At 41.0% G+C, this 21,976-nt stretch overlaps 1 protein-coding gene across 1 annotated transcript in view; it reads right to left on the bottom strand.

Annotated features, from left to right (window-relative positions):
* Positions 1–2,176: 2,176 nt before the first annotated feature.
* VWC2 (von Willebrand factor C domain containing 2) overlaps positions 2,177–21,976 on the bottom strand; it is a 55,179-nt gene continuing 35,379 nt past the window's right edge. The window contains exon 4 of the mRNA XM_039714793.1: positions 2,177–2,662. Within this exon, the coding sequence (XP_039570727.1) occupies positions 2,511–2,662 (152 nt within the window). The 3' untranslated portion in view covers positions 2,177–2,510. The remainder of the gene's footprint in view (positions 2,663–21,976) is intronic.

Below are 21,976 nucleotides of genomic sequence, written 5' to 3'. Positions count from 1 at the left end.
GACTGGTGAGATCTGCTTAGAAAGAGTGACTCAGCCCATTTCCCCATCTCAGGCATAACCAAAGAGCTCTCATATGGTAATACTACAGGCCAAAGCTGGATGTGCTAGTGATCTAAGCATAAATAAGGTTAAAAACTCAGTATAACTTCTACATCACTCAATAAAAAGAGAAAACAATCTAAAAATATCTGAAGTTTTCTTCTCAAAAACCAAAAAAAAAACATTCTATAACAAAATATAACCTCTTTAAGAAATCACTCACAGTGCTGGATGTCAAGATGAACATGCCTGGGAAGTTTCACATGCAATAGAAAGGACCATCCTATTACTACAGTAAAAATGACATTAATATGTTGGTACCAGGACTGAAAGACAGAAAAATATTTTTGAAAAAATGTGCAATAGAAAATATTTATAAAAGCTACACTAGAAACTAAGCCTTTAACTTTGTACTCACCACTTCAACAAAGAGATCTGCCTAAAAGAACAGAAATTCCCCTCGGAAATGGTCTTAAGGCTTAACGAGAACCTTCAGTAGAGAAGAAAAGCATGGCTAGTCTGAGGTGAGAATTTCAAGAACTTACTCATTTTGGCCATACATTGAATGACACAAAATGTGAGTATCTCACAGTTCACTGAAAACACATATGTCTCTTAGAGTCACCAAGCAGCCTACTTGGAAAGGCAATGCCATGCTGAGTTGCAAGTTCACCTTCTCTGCTCAAGTTTCATGGCTGCTTCCTACTTGGGTACTTCCACTTGTCCTGAGAAGTCGTGCATGGAAGACCACTGGCACTCATGGCGCTCTCTCAGAGCTGTGCTGACACTTGATTTCAGTAAGCAGAAGCCCAAAAGCCATGAGGCATGGGTCTGACTGGCTTAGGAGCCAGCTCTCTGTTATATGACTACTGATTCCTATGAAATGGATTGGTATACTTTATCACAAGTTTTAGACAAAACATACATCCTTTACTCCCAAATAATGCACAGTGATAGGAATATGCTCAAAATAAGGACATGAGGTGATAACTGGGATCCACTGAAGTCACTGGCAAAAGTTCCTTAGTGTTCAGAAGCAGCAGAAAGTCATACTTTGTATGGATGCAAAGGTGGTAACCAGGTTACACCATAGGAGAAATTAGCAAAGAGTAAGTGGGAATGTAAGCAATAATCTTCTGGTTTCAGACATTTATTAATCAAATCTTCCCTCCAGCAAAAGCTTAAAAGTAAATCCATATTTCTTGAGTCACTGCCTTAACAGGTATCCAAAGCAGACATACTGTTGGATTTGGTGACAAACTAAACTAAAACTGAAATGAATTTAAGCAAAGGCTGTTGGTGGCTGAAGCAGGGAGATGTAATTCACCTCCCATGCAGTCAGGGTCAGATTATGTGCTAGAGATCCTCTGATGGATTCCAAGGCAGAGTTTTAAACCTTTCACTTCAATACAGAGTGTGTACGGATTCTCTGCCAAACAAAATGTTGAACCAAGTTCCAAAAATTGGCAAGAGCATGGCTAGGGAATGGTGCAGCTACTAACCAGCTCTCCTACCCACAGCTAGCAATGTGGAGCCACATCAGTGAAGGCTTGTTTGGCTGCTGTAGCCCTTCCAAACTGCACTTCTCCATATCCATTATGCATCACATCAATGCTGCTCTGTAGTTACTTACCATCACTTCCACCAGATTGGTGATGCTGTATTATGTCACAGCAACATCTGTCCTGCTGATAAATTTTATGTCTGAAATGAATATTAAGAATTCAATTAATCTGAATAAATTTTTCGCAGCAGCTATGAGAGACCAGTTTCACATTACCTACTGCTCCAAGTTATCTTGGCAGTGGATCAGGAGACAGGAGCACAATCTCAGCTAAGATATGGATATGGATATGGATATGACTCACCCCTACATTACAGCCTATTTATGTTCATAAATGAACACATGTTCTCTGAAAGCCTATTTTCTTCTCCTTTTTTTTCCAAAACTGAGAATGTCAAAGTTTTGTCACGTGCTATCTCCTGTCTGCCCCAATAAATTCAAAATAAGCAACAGCAAAAAAACCCAAACCCAAAACAAAACCAAAAAACACACAAGAAAATCATCATATAGTGAAACTGGAACAGAAATGTATAGTTTTAGCATGGCGCATGTACACAAGAGGAGAGGCAATGCTACAGTACTTCAACGTGTATTGTCTATATAAAACATTTATTTTTAAGCTCTATAATGGTATTATAGAAATACATAGAATATTTTATTGTGTATTTAAGTGTACTCACTGTGAAAATAACACATTTAAGACAGGTATTCTTATGTCCAAATGTTTTAAATATATGCACTTCTTTGCCTTGCAGTATTATGTTACTTTGAAAAACAAAATATCAGTATTTTATTCCTTGCTCCTTGCCAGAATCTTCTCATTCAGACTTCCCTGGATCATCTTGGGTGCTCACTGCTGTGGGATATTTTATAAAAACCACGAAAAGTCTGTAGATTTGTAGATTTCCTATATTTGCTTGCATTCGTGTCTAGTGCACATGGCTTGCCGTTCAATCCTCCAAGTGCCCTCTTCGTAAGTACAGTGACATATAGTGCATTCATCAGTTTTCACCTCCCGGCCTGCTGGAATGACAAGGGTTTCTGCAAAGCAGTTTGGGCCTGAAAGAAGGAGAGAGTTCATTATGTGACACCAACAGCACACTGCAATCCAGCCTAGCACACTCCTAGTCCTTGGCACAGAAAACCTGCTGCAAAGTGAGCAACGCTGGGCACATTACACAAACATGGGCATCGTGCACTGGCATAAAAGCAGCAAAGAACGCAAGGAGCCTGCCTACCAGGAAGTTTCTGGTACGGACTGGAAGTTTCTGGTATGGACTGTCCCTGCTCTGTTGATTTCTTGATTTCTGGGCCTCAGTCTGGGTCACTGGCATAAAAGCAGCAAAGAACGCAAGGAGCCTGCCTACCAAAGTGGCTGGATGTTTCTGGTATGGACTGTCCCTGCTCTGTCGATTTCTTGATTTCTGGGCCTCAGGCTGGGTTCTCCCTGGGGGCTCCCCTGTCGGGTGAGACCTTCTTGGAGTGGTTTTGTGTTAGGAAATAGAAATGCACTGGATTTTTTTGGTCTTCAGGTTCTTGTTTATTATTATCTTAAGATTTGCACACTGTCTACACTAGGCTCAGTGCACCACAAAAATGACTAACAATCTCTTGTTACAAGGTCTTTTAAGACTACACTATCTAATTAAGAACTCCTTTTAACCCAATAACTGGTCCCTAAAAGTTCGCAATATGGCTTTTTCTGCCCAATTACAGAATGCTACCCAAACCTGTGAAGGAGGAAGAAGAAGCATGAAGAAGAAACTCAGGATGACACCTTGTGCCCTCCATCTTGCTTCCATCCACAACACACTAAAAATCCCAAAACCTAAATTTCTCACCTAAGTGACACACCTACACTACTCTCTACAATCTATTTCACACTTTTGTGGATCCTAGTTTATCTTGAACTCTAGGAAACTTCTCCATGAATGAGGGTCAAAGTCATTGCTCCCCTGGGGGTGAGGGCACTCCAGAGCAGACAGAGAAATATTCCCGGTGCCCTGGGTTTCCACACTGCTCCCTGTGCAGGAAGGTGCAACAAAACCTTTCTGTGCAATGTACAGCTATGACAGAGACCTGGGCACACCCTGATGGTGCAGATGAACAAGGACTGAAGCTAGAGAAAATGCCAGCTGTTGGTAATTCAACAGTGCTACTGTAAGCTAGCTAGACAGCTGCTTATACATTTTATTACTTTTCTCCTACTGGAAGCAAGCATTTTAGTTTCTGTAGTAATCATAGTATCACATTAGTTTATCTTCCCTTTCATGAGAAAATAGTCTATTTCCAGCAGAGTGGAATAGCTTCAGCCTCTTCTGAATGAGGATACTTTTCATGTATAAAATGAAATATTCCATTTTATGTAAGTCAGTAAGTCTCCAAACACTTCTTTTCATAGTACCCTGAAATAACTTCATTTCCAAGGATGAGGCAGGAGAAAAACCCACCAGCACAACGTTCAGAAGACCAATCTGTTTCTTTCAAAAACCAGAAGGCTGTGAGGGCTGGATTATCTATATTTCTTTAGACATACTTTATGTGTCGAAAAAGAAGTCTATTTTTGCCTTGAAAATGCACATGCAGAGCAGCATTAAGCCCTCCAACAATGCATCTATCCACTGTCATGCCCCCAGTGGAACCCGGCCCTTCCATTCAATGAGCACACAGCAGCAGCTCAGGCACAGCCTGGCCACCTCACAGCACTTTGGCACCACTGTCATCAGGGCAGGATTTGTAGGAGGGGCCAGGATACACTGAAGGCACGGCCTGGCCACCTCACAGCACTTTGGCACCACTGTCATCAGGGCATTTGTAGGAGGGGCCAGGATACACTGGTCTGATACTGCTGAAATTCTTAAAGGCTATGGATGCACAAAACACTTATTGACTGCCAACCTGTTTGTCATACAAATAAATATATCCCAGATGGCCTCAGTCTTCCATTGCTGAGGGTTTACTCCAAGATCTGCACCAAAGAGCATGGCTCTGTCTTCTACAGAAATGTAGCCCACCTCCTGGGCTGTGCATTTTAAAGCACAAACCAAATAATTCACAAATCAGTTTTAACAGTTACCTCATTGAAACAGGTTATATCTTTGTGTGCACGCAGCAGCCTGAGAGCCAGATGCCAAACTGGCCAAAAGAAAGCCTTTCCTCACATGAGAGTTACCTCTAGATGAGACCTGCATGACCTGCAGAAATTTTGCTTCCCCAAGTTGTACTCCTTCTTAATGCTCTTAATATTTAAGCCCATACTTTGTTTGCATAAAATCACAGACTGTAGAATCATTAGAGCTGGAAAAGACCTCTAAGGTCACTGAGTCCAGCTGTTAAGCCAGCAGCACTGTGTTCCACACTAAACCCCATCTCCAGGTGCCACATCCATATACCCTTTGAACTCTCCCATGGATAGTGATTCCATCAGTTCCCTGGGCAGCCTATCCTATTTTTGGAACTGACTGTTGACAATTATCTCCAACATGTGGCTTCTTCATTGGGTAACTTCCTGCCCATTTGGATGCAGAAAGAGCAGCAAAATACAGCATGTCTCATTTAAAAATCACCTGCTTTACTATCCTAATGCTACTGTGATACTTCTGTGTTTTCAGTCCCTCCATCTGTACATGCAAAGTATTACTGAGCTGGAAACACTGCAAGGAGGACTTTCGGGGTGCAAGCAATCCTCCTGGGTCCCCACTGCACACTGGGAGGTGCCCTGGGTTTCAACCAAGGTAAAGCAGAGTTAACCATTATGTCCTTGGTGGAACATATTTGAACGCTCATCTGTACAATTCTGTTTCTCTAAAATACAGTATTCTTCATGCAATTAATAAAGTTTTATCCCAAAATGAGTTCACCTGCGCATTACGTAAGGATACTTGAATGTTTTGCATGCTGGACGTAACAGCCCCATGATTTACAAAGCCATATCATATAAAGAGTTAAAATATCAAAAGCAGAATCTACTTTCCATGGAGAATTTGTATGAAACCTACAAGACTACTTGAAATTTAAACACTACTTAAAAGGCACCATAGGAAAAAAGTGATGTCAATCCCCTGTACAGGATTTATTTTATTCTGGAAAAGCAAATGTTATAGGTTATACTTGGTTATAAAACCTACTGGGGAATGAAGTAAAAATGGTGCAACATACCAAGTGAATATAATTCACTTGGATTCAGAATTTAAATGCCTCCAGTCACAATTAGCAACACTTTAATGTCATGTGTGATGAGTCCCTATTACACTAGAAAGTTATTTAATGTAAAGATTCAACAAGTAAGACATGAACTGTTAAACTATTTTGTATGGGGGTAAGTAATTGCTTTGGTAAATCTACAGAAAAACAATAATCATCTACATGAAAAGGGAACCTGAAAAAAATAAATGGCAGCAACAAATGTTGTTTTAGTACCATGGACCTTTTCCTTAGAAAATTGCCCATTTTCTGGTTCTGCATTTGCACCCATCATTACTGTAAGTGCAAATCTTATATCGTACTTAAGCTGACAACAGTCAGCTGGCATCCTTGCCCTCACCTTTTTCTCTGCAGTACTGCACACAACATTGTGGGTAATGTTACAGAAAAGGTCATGACTGAGCAGGCTGAATTGAATGGATTACTGCAACATCATACCCATAAATGTCAGTGGAATATAGTGTCCAAACAAGGTAAAATAATTCCACAACTCTTCTTTTATTATTTCTCCAAAGTCTCAGACTTCTAGGGAAAATAACTCTGAGCTTCACCCCAACCCTCATTCAATTTTGAAGCTGTATGAGCTTGTCCTGTCTCTTGGTATCCTGAGGTTCCTTTCCCACCAAGCAGGGAATACTTGTCCCTTTCCTCTTCCTCTGTGGAGCAGACACAGGACACAGACTTACGTGGCTGGACTGATGAGACCAGCCTGCAGTGATGGGGTAGACATGGGACAGCACTGGTGGGATTCTTGGTGAATGGCTGCTCTGGCTGCTCCTGTGCCTCCAGCAGCCCTTCCCTGTCCCTGCCTGTCACACAAGCACAGAATATTCCAAGTTGGAAGAGACTCACAAGGATCATGAAGTCCAAGTTAAAGGGACAACTATGAAGAAGCCACTGAGGATTCTCTGCCTGTCTAAAAGGACAGTAGGGAAACTGAGGAACTGAAGATTTTGAACAGACAGTGAGAAGGCCTGGAGGCACGGCAGGCACACAAAGGTTGGTTTTAAAAGTGAAAGAGTGCGTTTTCCTCAGTCTCCCTTTGAAAAGGCAAGTCCTCCACATTCAGAGAGGATGAGCTGCCCCAGTGGCAAGGCACTCGCTGAAAGTACTGCTTTACTTAAAACTGGGCAGTTAATATTCATTTAGTAAGATTTTCAAAAGATAAGCCATTTTTGAGATTTTAAGTTTGCAAAATTACCTGACTTAGCACATGAAAAGCATTTCCAAGTAAATTTGGGCTGTTCTAACCCCACAGCAGTGGTGGGCTTTCTCACTAGATTCTTCTGCTCCAGGAGCAGTGAATTTATTCTCCTTGGTTTACAAAGGAGGTTGCCTGCTTTCTGAGCTCCTTTTTGCCTACACTACTACTCTGCCCAACTTCAGCACCTGGTACTTGCTCAGTGCAGTGCTGGCTTGTTTGCTGTGCAGTATAAACCTCCTGGCCCCATCCCCAACTGTGTACACTTATATAGATAGCACTAAGGCAGTTAGTGGTGCTGCACTTCTTCACAGCAGATGAAGATCTTGCTGCATCACTCTTAAATCTGGCAGAAAATTCATTATGACATATTGTATCAATTCTGCACGCAGCTTGAAATCTACCACGATGTTGTTTGTTTTCCTAAAGTATACTACTGGTGCTGTCAGACTCCACTCGAGCCGTACCACGCTGGTATCAGCACAGATTTCTTTCCCAGGGCTAAGGCACAGTTGCTGCCATTGCAGCCATGTCTCAAAGCAGCAAGTTCAGCGCAAATCCTCAGTTCTCTCACTGAGCACCAGACTGGCATACAGCTCTTGGCTTCCCTACATCCGAAACAGTGAATCCTAGCTTCCAAAAGCAACATTTTTACTGGGATCTAAAGAATTAAGAAGGCAGATCTGGGTGGTTAATTCGTTGGGCGATTATAAAGAGACCCTCATCTGGGAAACACTTGAAAACTAATGAAATTTCAAAATATTATTGGGGTAAATGCTATTGTAATTTTTTTCTTTAAAAATTTCACTGGTCCTGTGGAAAGTTTCCAATGACTTACATGCTATGCTTCAGCAAAGGCATAGCAATGACAAAGGCAGCAATGTAATTAAAATGCAATTTTTTAATCTCAGACGGAAACAGCTGATGCCAGTTCTCAGCAGAGAATGCCCAAGCCACTCACCTACAGAAGTACCTGTAACCTTGACAACCTCAGAAGTGCCTCTCTGAAACTACTCCTCCCCTCCTTCCACAAAACCACAGCTGTATGTCACAGAGCTGTTCCTGTTTCCTCTTCCTCCTGTCCTTGCTTTTGTATGGGCACATGTTCGAATCAGTTACAAAATATGAGACACAGCAATTTGGTAAATCATGATTTAATCAACTGTTTTCATCATGTGTTAAACCGAATCATGGACAAAGAAATCTGTTCAACTGCAAGTTAATGTGTTTGCCTGGAGAATAAGTCACAGCGGATTTTTGCCAATTAAAACTACAGTGACAACCTCTCTGTAATACAACACTTTGATGTAAGATTGCTTTGGGCTCTGGTTTGTACTAAACTTCCTCACAGCTGCCTCTCTAATAGCTCCTTGCAGCAGTCAAACAGGCCACTTCCAAGGCACCTGATGGCAGTCCCATCTACCCTGACAGTTTTCTGGTATTCATCAGTGGCATCATTCATTCTGGCATCATTCATGTGGTATTAGAGCACTTATGTAAATTACATAACCTCAGTATTTAGCTTACCCCCTTGGTTTTATTTACTCTTTTTTTCATTTTTCACAGAGACAGTGCCAATGGTTACAATGTGGAAAGAGAGGTCCTACACTTTTCCCTGGAAGTGTTGAGAACCAGGACAATATGCAAGAACGAGCAGTGCTGGGTGAGATCACAGGTCCACCTGCACCAGAAGGAGGCAGAAGGAGATGCATGGGGAAGTATACAGGGACAGAGCAAGCACACATGTCCAGCTTCCAGCACTGTCTGCATCAGATATTTGGTCAATGGCTCCTCCTTGCTGAGTTAGTGGAGTTAATGGATGGAGTTAAAAGGTTACTTTATGATTAACCTCTCCAGCCTCCTGCTGAAACGGAATTCTGATAAACAGAATTTGGTTGCAAGGAGGTCCATAGCTATTGTGCACAGGGTAGAACCATTTTCTTTTGTTGTCCACCCACTACTTCAACTTGGTATTTCGAAATCCTGATAGTGGAAGAGGCGGTAACAACTATCCCCACTTTTGTCATGCTGTCATGACCTGTATCATACTTCCCTTCCATCCCATTACCTCACCTGCAGGTTGAAGAGGCCAGCTCTGCACCACCACTGTCCCTGCTGACCTCCCCAGACCTCCCCCAGTTCTGCTACCTCTTTTTGGGACTGTGGGGATCAGACCTGTGTACAACACACAAATTGTACAAACACACCAGGGACTGGTACAGTAGCACAGTGATATTCCCTGGTTTGTTTCCTATTTTCCTCCTACTTCCTGACATTTACCTTTCTGTTGTGACCACTGATGAAAAAGTTGAGCTGATGTTTTCATTACACTTATGAATTTTACATCAGATAGAAATCTCACAGAAACAAATACATCATTGCACTCAAGTAAAATTTGCCACTGCCTGTGTTACATAAAAGTTTCACTGTCCAGAAATGCTACTTGACAGTCTTTCATCTACAGCAGAAGTGGTTTTGTTTCTCAGTAGTTTCAGGAACATGCTGGAGAAAGCAAAGCCTTCCCTCTCATCTTTCAGATCTTTCCTCTTTTTGATATTTCGAGACTTTCTCCTTTGCAGATATCAGAGAGAGTAATGAAACACTGAGCTGGAAAATGTAGACAACCACCTGCCTGAATTTCAAGCTGTCTATTGCTACAGATGACCTGTGATTGCCACAATACAAAGCCAAGGACATTTTGGAAGTTACACTGAGGAGCTAGAACAACTGAGGACCAAACCATAGGCCTCCCAGTGCACAGGAACACGAAGTCCTCCTCACCTGCTTAGCTATTTGAGATGGGTTTTGAGACGTGCTAATGTGGCATGGTGAGACATTAAAATAAGGCTGCTGTGCCACATAGCTCTGCAACAGAAAGATTTCTGAGACACGGGTGTTATCTCCCTCATCCCTCTCAAATCAATTCACTTTCCCCAGAGATGGTATTGGTACCTACTCTGTGTCCTTCCAATCTCTAATCTCTTCTAAGGGGTCTGTATCTCCCTGACTTGATTTTGTTTCCCTCTCACGTGGGTGTGTGTGTGTATATATACAATACATCTGTCTCCTGTGAAATGTCAGCTCAGAAGATAAAGCACAAAATGCAGCTGGCTAAAGGAGTCTGTGACCAGGATTACAGCAGACTCTCATTCTCTCACAAAAATAAGTTCAGCACCTCTGCTACTGTCATGATTCTGACTTCTCCCAATACATCAAAATCTTTTACTTGCCTCAGTACCTCTGGACACAACTGAACCAAGCCCAAAAGAGAGTTTTCAACAGAAGAAGGATTCAGGTAAATCCAATTTTAAAAGCAATTTGAGACCCTGAAAAATCATGTACTATTTCCATAGTTTATCAGTGCTTTAAGATACTGCCAACCAGAGAACCATGGCAGATATCCTAACAGTATTTATTCCTGTAAATGTGTGTATATATATATGTATGACAAGAAAAAGCAAAATAAAAGTATATCCACTTTGTTATATTTCCTACCTGCTATGGGAAGAAAGAAAAAAGCAGTGGGTGTAATATGCTACCCTCCATGAAAGCATAATTTTTTTCATGCTAGACAGAGCTTTGGTGATTTTAACAATAATAAAATCCCTCCTTCTCTTAGGGACACATTTTGTTAGATGCATAGGGAAATGACAGATTGGAAGAAACAATTTAAAATAACATTTTGACAACTAATTTAGAAGGATGTGTATAAAAGTGTCTGCTGTGAGTGGACAGATAGAAGAGAGCCCAAGAAAGCTCTTCCGTAACTAAACAGGGTGACCATGTAATCATGTCACTGCTGTGACAAAGTGAGTATCAAAACTCTGGCACTTGCTGTGTTCTGCGTGTGCCTGTGTGGGTGTATGGGCTTTAATCCAGAAGATAAACCAGCTATAATCTACTTAAGAGTTGGGTTTTAATGTTCTGCTGATGAGAGTCGCAAGCCCTGTTTACGACCATGTTCCGTTGTTTTACTTTTTCATTTATCACATGTGACAGCACTTCTGATGAATGTTTTGTGCTGGCTCCAGCTCTGGAAATTGCAGTAGTGTCCAAAAAGACCCCCAGAACATGAAACAGTGCCACCACAGCCATTGGACTGATCCTTTTCACCACTGCTTCTTGCCAGCTCTGATTCTCCATCACCTTGAACTTGCTGGTGATGTTAACATCCCTGGAATGACAATGCCAAATACTACCAAAACCACTGACAATGCCAATAGTACCACTACCATAAAGGGCTGCACAGTTTTGCGCAGACAGAAATGGCTTGCAGGAAGTGAACAGTCTGCAACCTGCCACTGCTGCTGTCTCCTTAGATTTTCAGGTGTATCCAGTGAGCAGCATTTCAGCTTTTTGTGTACTGAATACAAAGAAGCAAAGGAGCATCGAACACCACACAATCCAATACCACATGAGCCAAATAGAAAGCCTTGAAGCATAAAAGGGCCAAATTAAACATGAGGCTTGACTGCTATAAAAATATGCTGCATCAAACAACTTCCTTTATCAGAGAAAATACAAAAAGACTCAAATACGCTACTTAAAATGATTTCATTACTTGTAAAAAGACATTGTATTCCACCCAGGAACAGCACCAATTAGACATGAGCTGAACATTGTGGGTATCTCACAGAAAATTACATAAACACTTAGAAGCCAGCAAGCTGCGTATCGATTTTAGGCAGCTTTCTTGCAAGTCTGTCACAACCCAGATGATTAGGAAATTAAAAACATCAGGCTTGAATGTATGGAGAAAAATCATGTCAGATACTCGAGATAACAAAGAATCACAGAAACATTTATGTTGTAAAATGTCTCTAAGCTCATTGGGTTCATATGTTAACCAAGCACTGCCAGGTCTACCACTAAACCATGTCCCCAAGTAGCACATCCACATGCTTATTAATGCTTTCAGGCATGGTGACTCCACTGCTTCCCTGGGCAGCCTGACCACCTATATGTCTATATCTATATATCTATAGGTATATAGATATCTATAAAGAAATTGGTTTTAATATCCAATCTAAATATCTCCTGACACAACTTGAGACCATTTCTTCTCATCCTGTCACCTGTTACTTAGGTGACATGACGAGCACCTGGCTGCAACCTCCTTCCAGGTAGTTTTAGGGAGCAATAAGGTCTCCCCTTAGCCTCCTTTTCCCCAGGCTAAACAACCCCAGCTCCCTCAGCTGATCTTCATGGGACATGCACTCCCTACATCAGCTCCACTGCCCCTCTCTGATGCTCCAGCACATCAATGTCCTTGTAGTCACGGACCCCTAACTGGACACAGATTCAAAGTGTGGCCCCAGTGCTGAGCCCTGGGAACACCAGCAGTGACCAGCTGCCTGCTGGATGTAGCTCCATGCACCACCACACGCTGGGTCTGGTCATCCAGTTGTTTTTTTTTTACCAGGTGAACAATGAACCAGTGCAAGCCATGAGCAGCTCATTTCTCCAGGAGAATGCTGTGGGAGAAACAGGAACTCTTGGGGACTGGCACTCCTTACCCTGCTCACCCTTGTCCCTGCCTGCAGGGCCCAGTCACACCTGCAGAAATCTGCCTGCCTACACCCCCCTTAGATCTCTCTCTGCTACCCCCTGCACCACCCAGACTGGCCTGGGAACCAGCCTGGGCTAAAGCCAGCCTGGAAGAGAGGAGGGTGGTGTGGTCTGGGACATGAGCTGCAGTGCAGCATTCTGCTTGCAGAATGGAGCTGAGCCCAGGGAGTGTGTGGGAGTAGCACTGGCTACTTGGAAATTACTTTTGAAGCCCAGAGAGGGCACTCATGTCTCAGAAAACAAATTGAATCATTGCTAATTTTTCCCTCTATTACAGAAACTGCAGAAGCATTGCCAGGCACTGCAAGGACTGGCAGCAGGGATGGGCCACTGCACTGTGGGCTGCAGTGCAGTAAAATACCTGCCCCAGCACTTGTAGCATGGGAGTTTAAAAACCCTTCTGTTGAGGTTAACAGGGGTAATCCTGTTTATTCATCCCATTGACCCTGCTGGGCTTAGCAGGATAACTGAGGGCCTGGTGAAAGATTTGCTCAGCACTAAGACATCTTCTTTGCACTGGGAAACATCAGCTTACTCTTCAGATTAAGCAAGCCATGTGAAATGCCTTTGTTGAAAGATCCTCAACAGGTTGTCCTAAAAACTGTTATGCAAGTTTAAAAGGATTCTGCTCTTCCAAAAACATATGATACAGGCCCCAGTGATATGCTGCAAACACTGTAACAAAAAGCACATTTTAATTAGCCAAAACACTGCAGAACTGGTGGGCTGTAGTGTCTATCAGTTAGGCTAGTTAGGTTGCTGAGAAGTGGTCAGCAACTTAGGCAAAAATGCACATACAGTCATTTTATATGTCCTGAAACACAGGCCAAATGCAGGATACTAATGAAGGATAAGATTTAGAGAATTATTTGGGGAAAATCCCTAAAGATTTCAACTAAATCAAAAGCTCAAGTGGTATCAAAATACAGTATAGTTCTGCTTTAGCAATGAAGCAGAATCTAAATCAGTGTATTTTTCCAGTCACTATAAATCACTGGGTATTGAGAATACAATATATGAGGACGGCCAGTGGCTACTTACTACTACAAGAATTATTCAATCAAACCAACAAAACATCATCAGTCAAGCATCAGCCATTTTTTCACCACATTTTCAAATAAACACACTGAATACAGTTAAGCCAGAGGTTATCTTTCTTACTGAGAATGATTTATACCAAAATCATAAATAAAGCATCATTCATGTCCTAACAGACTGTCACAGCAGACAGTGACAACTCTCCCAATTACACAATCCCCTTGCAAGTTCAGGTATTTAAGAAAGACTCGGTTTGACTTTTTGTTGTTATTTCGTGTTGTGTGCCATAATTACTGCTCCTTTGGGGTTTTATTTTTTGTTTTAATTATTATCTTAGGGGCTTGCATCCACAGACAGATTTCTAGCCACTCTTCACTAGAGTTGATCTGTTTTGGTTGTAGGTGTACAGATGTCCCTAACATGCCTTTCTCTAGGTAATCTGCTGCTGAAGTGATACACACCAACGAGAAAAAAGTGTCATCACTGAAGGAGCTGCAGTTTGGGATCTCAGACACCTGTGTAACCCTCTCATACAGACAAGCTGTGAGCAAAGCTGACAGCTGCAGAAAAAGGAAACAGAGGTTAAGACTCTTAAAGGCAATAAAGTTTCTGCAGTAACAGAAATAAGTGGTCTGTCACATTTGAACTGCTCGGCTTTTCACTTGAAGACTTTGGCCCTGTGGCATTTTCTTGATTGTGTCTGTGGTTTTGTGGTTATTTTATCCATTTCCTTTGAGTTAAAAAGGTAAGTACCCAGCCAAAACCAGTACCAGCACAACTGTTATTTAAAACATTTAAAAAATCCAAACAGTTCCACAAAGGATATTCAATATATACAGAAGACTGACTGCCTTCTTTCCCTCTTCTACCTTTCTCATTTAGAATGCTTCCAATAATCTTCCTCCTAAAACCAGAAAAATAGTACCCCTTCTTACAGGAATAGAAGTGTCAGGGATCTGTGCCAGAGAATGAACTACAACTGTCAGCATGTAATGCATCATTTAAAAATAAAATTAATTCTAACAACATCCTTTGCTGTGCATTGTTAGCTTCACTGACTGAAATAAAATGCTGTCCTTGTGAAAAACAGGGGTAATGCATGGGAACCAGACCAGAATGAAGAACCTGTTTAGTAACAGTCTTAACGTATTAATTCTATAGGTGTGAAAATTTACAAAATATACAATTGTAATTGCTCACTGTTTTAATGTCATACTATTGCTATGTGAATATACATGTAAAAAACAGAGTTGTTAAGTTTTCCTAAGGAAAAAATTCCTTATCAGCTAGCTTTAAGATGCACCTAGGTTACTCCACAACTGAGAAAAATCACAGTATTTTTAGGAGCAAAAGAGAGGTTATGCTTTGCCCTCCATGCTACTCAGTCAATAATTCCAGCTTTTTATCCCCTTTAATGATTTTCTCTTGGTGGTTATGAAACACAGCCCTGACACAGCTTGCTTTGGAAAGACTGCATTTGGTACCCATGGAGGAAGCTGAATTTAAAATCACAGGAAAATGTCTCTGCGAGAGCGCGCTCTTCCTGCCCCTGGTACCTCAAGCAGGGATGGCCATCCCATGGCTGGCCAGGATGCAGTCTGGGAAAAGTTTGGCATCAGTCCCTGTTCCAGCATCCCTGTTCAAGCAGGGATGGCCATCCCATGGCTGGCCAGGATGCAGTCTGGGAAAAGTTTGGCATCAATCCCTGTTCCAGCACACTGCTTCTGGCCAGACACAGTTCTGGGCACAGGCACCCAGCTTTGCCACCTAGAAATGAGGGATCTGGTCCAAGCCAGCCACTCACGGACTCCATATACAGAGGGAAGGGAAGAGGCACCTCTGGGGACAAGTCCTTGTACATCCTGCAGACAGGTGCTGCCACAGCTGCTCACTAGTCTGGTCTGCAGGTTGAGCCCTGCACCAGCACACAGGTATCCTCCTCACATTTCAGCCCCATTTCTCACATGGGCTCCTTGGATCACTTCCTTATCTCATCAAGGTCTTGCACAGAATACTGAGTGAGATGCTAAAACAACACCCTTTGGATGAGAAGAAATACTCAGGATAGGAAGGGGTGCATAAAATATTAGTTATTCTGGTGATCAGAAACTGTCAACAAGTCAGAGCTGAAAATTTGAGACTCCATTCCTGAGGAGAATTCACACACTCCACTTAGGACCATGTCTAAAGCCAGTTTTTAGGAAATACAACCAGGTATTATGCAAATCTAAATATATTAAGTTGCAACATGAAAATCCATCACTACCTGAGGTTAATTTCCTCTTACTTCCATTTGCATCACTCTCACACATCTCATTAATCAAAATCTAGCTAACAGGGATGCTTTGGAGAAGGAAGAGTGGGAAATCAGAAGATGGAAGGGTGATTCATTGCAAATGCAGGAGATTAGGAAGCCATTGGTGTTGGAAAAAAACAAATCAGTGTGATTTCAAGCAGGAAGAAAAAAGGAAGAAAGCAGGTAGGGTGACCGGCAAAATTATTTTAAGGAATCACCTTTTTGCTGAGATGGAAGGACAGATGGTTTAAAGCGAAAGACATGAATCAGGAAAGATATGAGAACCATCTTGTTAAATGGAAGGATTCCCTCTGTGGGTTATACAAATCCTTTCATCCAAGAGAAATGCAGCAGCACAGAAATTTTATGCTGCTCACAGGGGCACACATAAAAGGACACACACTATCCCAAAAAAAATCTTCTACATAACATGGCCCAATTTCTTCACTTTTAGAGTCTTAAACAGCATTTATTTTCTCAGGTGCTGCACAGCCAAGAGCACCATTTGATAGAGCAGTGCTCTTCTCCTATGATGCTGGTAGTGCAGGCTCTTTCTTTCCACTACAGGTGTGAGAAATTGGGCAGAGCCCAGGAGAGAGCAAAACCCCCTTGGAGCCGACAGATCTCTGGCTTCCTGGACATATGCCAGCCGGGCCAGGGGCTAGTGAAAGAAACACAGAGTGAGGATGATAAGCTCAATGTTCCCTTCAACATTCCCACTGCAGCTTGTTAAGGGATATCAATAGATTGAGTCTACATATTCAGCCACCAACACTAACATCACAGGGTGGGCTATTTTGGCCAGGAAGATTCAACAGTTGATCGCAGTCACACAGCAGGATACAGACACCTTCAAAAAACACCAGGGCTCATGTACAGCCCTCTGGTTTTAGCCAATGAAAACTCACAGTCTAAGAAGTCAAAATTAATGTAATGCAGATTGCAAAGATTTCTGCTCTTCTAAGGAGAGACAAGATATTCCCAGCAAGGGGCTGAACTATTTAAATGCCCAACCACTAAGTCAAGACACTAAGCACAAGAGGAGGCAAGCATTACCAATATTACTGGGATTCTTGTTCACAGAAGTAGCCATCAAGCTCCTGCAAAGATGCTCAGGGAAAAGTAAGAAATTGGATCAGGACTTTCATTAAATTAATAGCCCAGAAAACTCTGAGAAAAATAAAACTGGATTCCAGAAATGGCCCCCAAGATGGCCAAGTTGGCACTAGGAAGCTGGGCTGCTTCCTAGAACTTTTTTCCCCTTTTTTTCCCTAACATGTAAGACCTCTGGAGCAGTTACTGAGGCATGAAAACCAGTCTTTGTATTTACAGTAATAGAATTATTGTAAACCTATTCTTAAATATTTCCACATATTATATGCTTCTTTTTGTAAAATTACCTCCAAAGGCAATTATTATGGAAATAAAAGTTCTGGAGGAAAACAGCTGGTGCTTTTATGTTAATCTGAAAGCTATGTTTGTTTTTTCCTAGGCAAAACCAAAGCATTATGAAACTGTAAATGATTCCCAAGGCATTTTGAACTGATTTTTTTAAAACTCAGATTAGTGCACTAGAAAAAGAGTAATAAAATAATAAAAAAGTGTTAAAACTAAAAATTAAATTTTACTTTTCTAATGAAGTTATTACTCCAGAATGTCCTACAACTAACAATTAAACACTTGGTGTATTATTACAGTGATAGCTACTCAATTTGTCTTGGGGATATTCTTCTACTCTCTGGTGATAAAAATGATCACTGCTCACCTGCTGCATACAAAGAAGACGTGTAAAGAAGAATTAAGAAGTTTGTGTCTAGTAGAAGTTATTATTTTCAAGAACCTCCTAGGAAACAAAACTAAATTAAAATGAGAAGCTCTTAATTACAGAGTAGATGGGAATGCTGCAAAACATGAGATTCAGAGATGTGGAAAGGAGATGCTTCCTGCAGAAGAACCGAGGTCCCAGCAAAGGGGGAATATCAGCCCAAGTGGAAGAAACCAGCAGATCTTCCAATTCACTCCCTTTTGCAAGGCAACACTCATTCCTGTCTTGCTGTAGGGTTTAATTTGCAATTACTCCCTTTGCACTTGATCCCATAACGATTAATAGCACAATATGTACTTGTAAAGTCTACAACAATTACTGGATTAGTAATTTATTTTCTGATTCTTTATTCCAAGTCTATATATAATTTATGCATGTGCAATTGAAATCCATGTATTGACATGCATAAAAAATGAGTTCTGTAAGGAATCTTTGTGGAACAAAAGCTGTGGATAGGTTTTCAAGAGAGGAGAGAAAATTGGTCAGAACTCCTGTTCTGTAAATCACCAAAACACTCCAAACCAAAAACCAAAACCAAAACTCCAACAGTTTTTAAGAGAAATCTTGACCACAATACTGTGAATAAGACCATGTAAATGCTTCAAAATAGACAAAAACACTTGGGAATGGAAACTTTCATACAGAATATGTGTCATTTCAGGCACATTACAACAAGGAATAAAATACATCAAGGAGTCTCTTTCCTCAAGCATGACAGTCAGCTGATTTCTGCTGTATTAGGAACACTGCTCCGGGTAAAAACAACCAGCAGCAAGGCAAAATAATACAGTTGCAAACATGAAATTCCATGAGGGAATCACACAAACAGATCTCCTTCAAATATCTCTTCAAAATGCCAGCAATAAAAACCATGGTTAAATACATCTTCATCTTTGGCTAGTGCTGCAAACACCAGAACTGTCAAAGGATACTGAAACTAAGTCAAAATACCCTTATCATGGTTAAATAATCTGATTGATAAGTTTAAATTTCAGATTTTAAGCCTTCTTGGCACATTAGGTAATTTTTCTCCTCTGAGCACAAAGTCTTATCAAATGAAACACCTCTGTACCTGTAATTATGAGTCTGATATTTCAGCTAATTATGGCATATTCATTCTTAATAATGAAAATAAAATAATCATGTTGTCAAGTAATGACTGAATACAGATGTTGACAAGCCAGAAAGGGGAAAACTCTTAAAACAGGATGAAATGGCAGCTATAATGGAAGGCAGGAAGAAAAACATTGCTTTTTGGTACTTCCCCTCATTAGTTTTCACTTCTGTTCAAAGTGGAACTCCTAAAAGCTGCACTCAGTCACTTATTTTTCCCCAATAACTAATCGTTGTGGGTTCTTCCTGCAGATGACATTGCTTTTAAAAGATCAATTCTAACACAGGTTTCTGGTTAAAAGAAAGATTCCACTTCCAGGCTATTTAAAAAGTGAGAAAAAAAGTCTAAAGGAGAGGGCCAGCCTGCATGGCCATATCTGAACATATTTGACTCCCATCACAGACAGAACACCTATGGCTTTGCTTCTTGTTAATTTGCTTAGTGTTTAGACAAAGATTTTAAGAAAAGCTTCAACCCTCACCACATTTATTTTTCTCCCTTAAGGTACAGTCCTGCCCTGTGTTCAGATTCCGTATGTGAGCTGTGTGAAAGGATTGTAGGAAGACTATACAGGGCATTTAAGCATACGACTTAGGAGAAGAGAGCACCTTGGCCGTACTGCAGTAGAGAGTAATAGGGAGTGATTAAAAAAAAATAGGAAAGTAAGGAAATGAAAGAATCTGCAAGATTCCCATGCAGAAATGTGCAAGTCTGCACATTAAGGAAACCAGGCCCAAGGCACCAAAAAGATTTCAAAAGAGGTCATGCAATATAAATGAAACTTAAAAGCACTGTCTCTTCCTCCAGCTATCATGGCATGAGCACATCACATCTAAACAAGTTTTCTCAAATGTACCCACTCTCAAGTCTTTATGTGCTGCAGCACTCAGCATCACCCTTAGCACACTACCTTTCTTTCTTTTTACTTCTTTCTAAGTTCCTCACCTGCCAGGTACATGCAAGTACAATCTGTAAGCAATTTTCTTACCTTTTAATAAATTTTAAAGTTGATAAAATAAAATTACAGTAAGCAAAGATCTCCAAGTTCTCATTCCATTTATCCTTCTGTCTTCACCTCTAGTCTTTCTATCTCCTTCTGCTCCAGTCAGCTTTACTTTGCTTCCTTTCTTGCCCTTAACTCCTGATTTCTGGGACAGCTGCAGGACCCCATCTGCTGTGCAGCAGCACCACTTCATGCTGCCTGTTCAAGCACAGAGAGCAGACCTGACCAGAAAGGTGCACAGCACCACATTCTCTCAGACAGGCACCCCAAGTAATCCCAGCTGCACATTCACTTCAGGAATTCCACTCTGGTGAGGGATTTACTTTCTCCTCATGAATACTATAGCTTTTATTACAGTAGTGCATGTTGTATGAATTCACCCAAGTATCTCCTGAACTCCAACAGAACATGGATAAAAAAGCTGCTCCTGACATCTTGGCTGTCCCTAACATTCTGAGGTATATTCAAGGCTGATCAAAAATACTGCAACCACTTTGGTGACTTTGAACAGCTGCTGTAAGTTTGCATCTCTCAGAGGGGTGGGTTTTTTTCACAGCAGAAATCAAAGAGCCTTATTAAATCCCAGTAGAAATCTAGAAAAATAATTGCCTTTTTTTTTTTTAATGACGGATTCAGGTTCTTGAAAATGTCCATGTTTCTAATACAGTCTAGCCATTGACTGAAATTGATAGGACTGGGGTAATACAGAGTTTCTTCATCTCATCTCTTTTCAATCAGTAGCATTTTTTTTAAGATTTACCCAATATGTAGCAAACTGAATGCCTTAATAAAGTTTAAATTGTTTCTTTTTCTCCATCCAATACGCTGTGTCACTTCACAGTTGTGGGGAATCCCTTGCTGCATGACTTTTTGCCCTATAGTTATTACATAGATTGAGCTGCTAATTTAGGCATGGAATGCTGCTGACCATCTGCATTTTTGCTCTTTTTTTTTTCCTCTGCATTTTGATAGACTTTTCTAAACTATCCAAAACCTAAACATTCCCTACAAGTTTTAAGAATAAAGATGTTGCACATGCAGCTCCAACCCAAAACTCTGATGTCATACTGCTGGAAACTGCTGTGTGCACCTGTGCACACGTTCATATAAACTATTGACTTCAAAGCAGTTCAGTGAATTGAGAAGGACTCAAATCTCCTTTCCCAAAAAGAATGAAAGCAAGGAGATACAGTGAATAATTATCGGCACTTGGGCACTTATAACCTATGTTTTTAGTATATTATAGATATACTTATTTGGATGTTCCCTAACTCATGCTTTTAGAATAATGGTACTTGCAGAAATCACAGGCCAAGCAGACTGCAAAGCACCTTTCAGAGCATTAATAGCAGCCTGTGAACTTTCAAGGAGGGGACACCTGAGGATGATTAGAGGATGACACCTGTCATCTTCTAATAGAGATACTTCAAGGTTATTTTGATATAGATTTAATGCACATAAGAATCAAAATATATGATCAGTCAGAGCTCCAGGACCACGTGTCTAAAGCAGCCTGTCCTCCTGGAGACCCCTGGTGCAGCATGGGCAGTGCTGGTCATTCCGAAAACCAAAGGAGATGCCAGAATTAGAGCGAGTCTACACATTCTGCCAAATGTCAGACCCAGGACAAATGGAGGGAAGGTGTTTTTTTTTCAAGAGCTTAGGAAGAAGGGGAGAACAGAACAAACTGGCTTCCTAAACTCATGCCATGAAAATTTCTGTACTTCACTAAAATGTAATATATATGGCTAAGATAATTCGAAACCTGATCCATTTCAAATAGGAACACACACTGCTGCTAGTTATGGTAACTTCCATATACATTTGAAACTTTCATTTGCAAAGAATATGTCAAACCAATAAAATTCTACCAAGGCTTTGTAAAGTAAGAATATATTTGAGTCACAATTAAAAGTGCCTCTTTGCAGAAAGACCGCTCTCCTCCCTCCCAACACCTGTTCAATAAATTAGTCTTAGATAATACACACAACTTCTGTTGTTGATTCTGTGTTCGGGTGGCACACACACAGACACACACACTCAAATTAGTATGAAATTTAGTATTACCTGTCTGTGCAATATGAAATGAAGCACCTATGCACACACATAAACAGAGGAGCAGCAT

Source organism: Passer montanus, unplaced genomic scaffold (genome assembly GCF_014805655.1).
Source record: "Passer montanus isolate IOZ18808 unplaced genomic scaffold, ASM1480565v1 scaffold31, whole genome shotgun sequence".
Lineage (NCBI taxonomy): Eukaryota > Metazoa > Chordata > Aves > Passeriformes > Passeridae > Passer > Passer montanus.
This window is presented reverse-complemented; position numbering and strand designations above follow the sequence as displayed.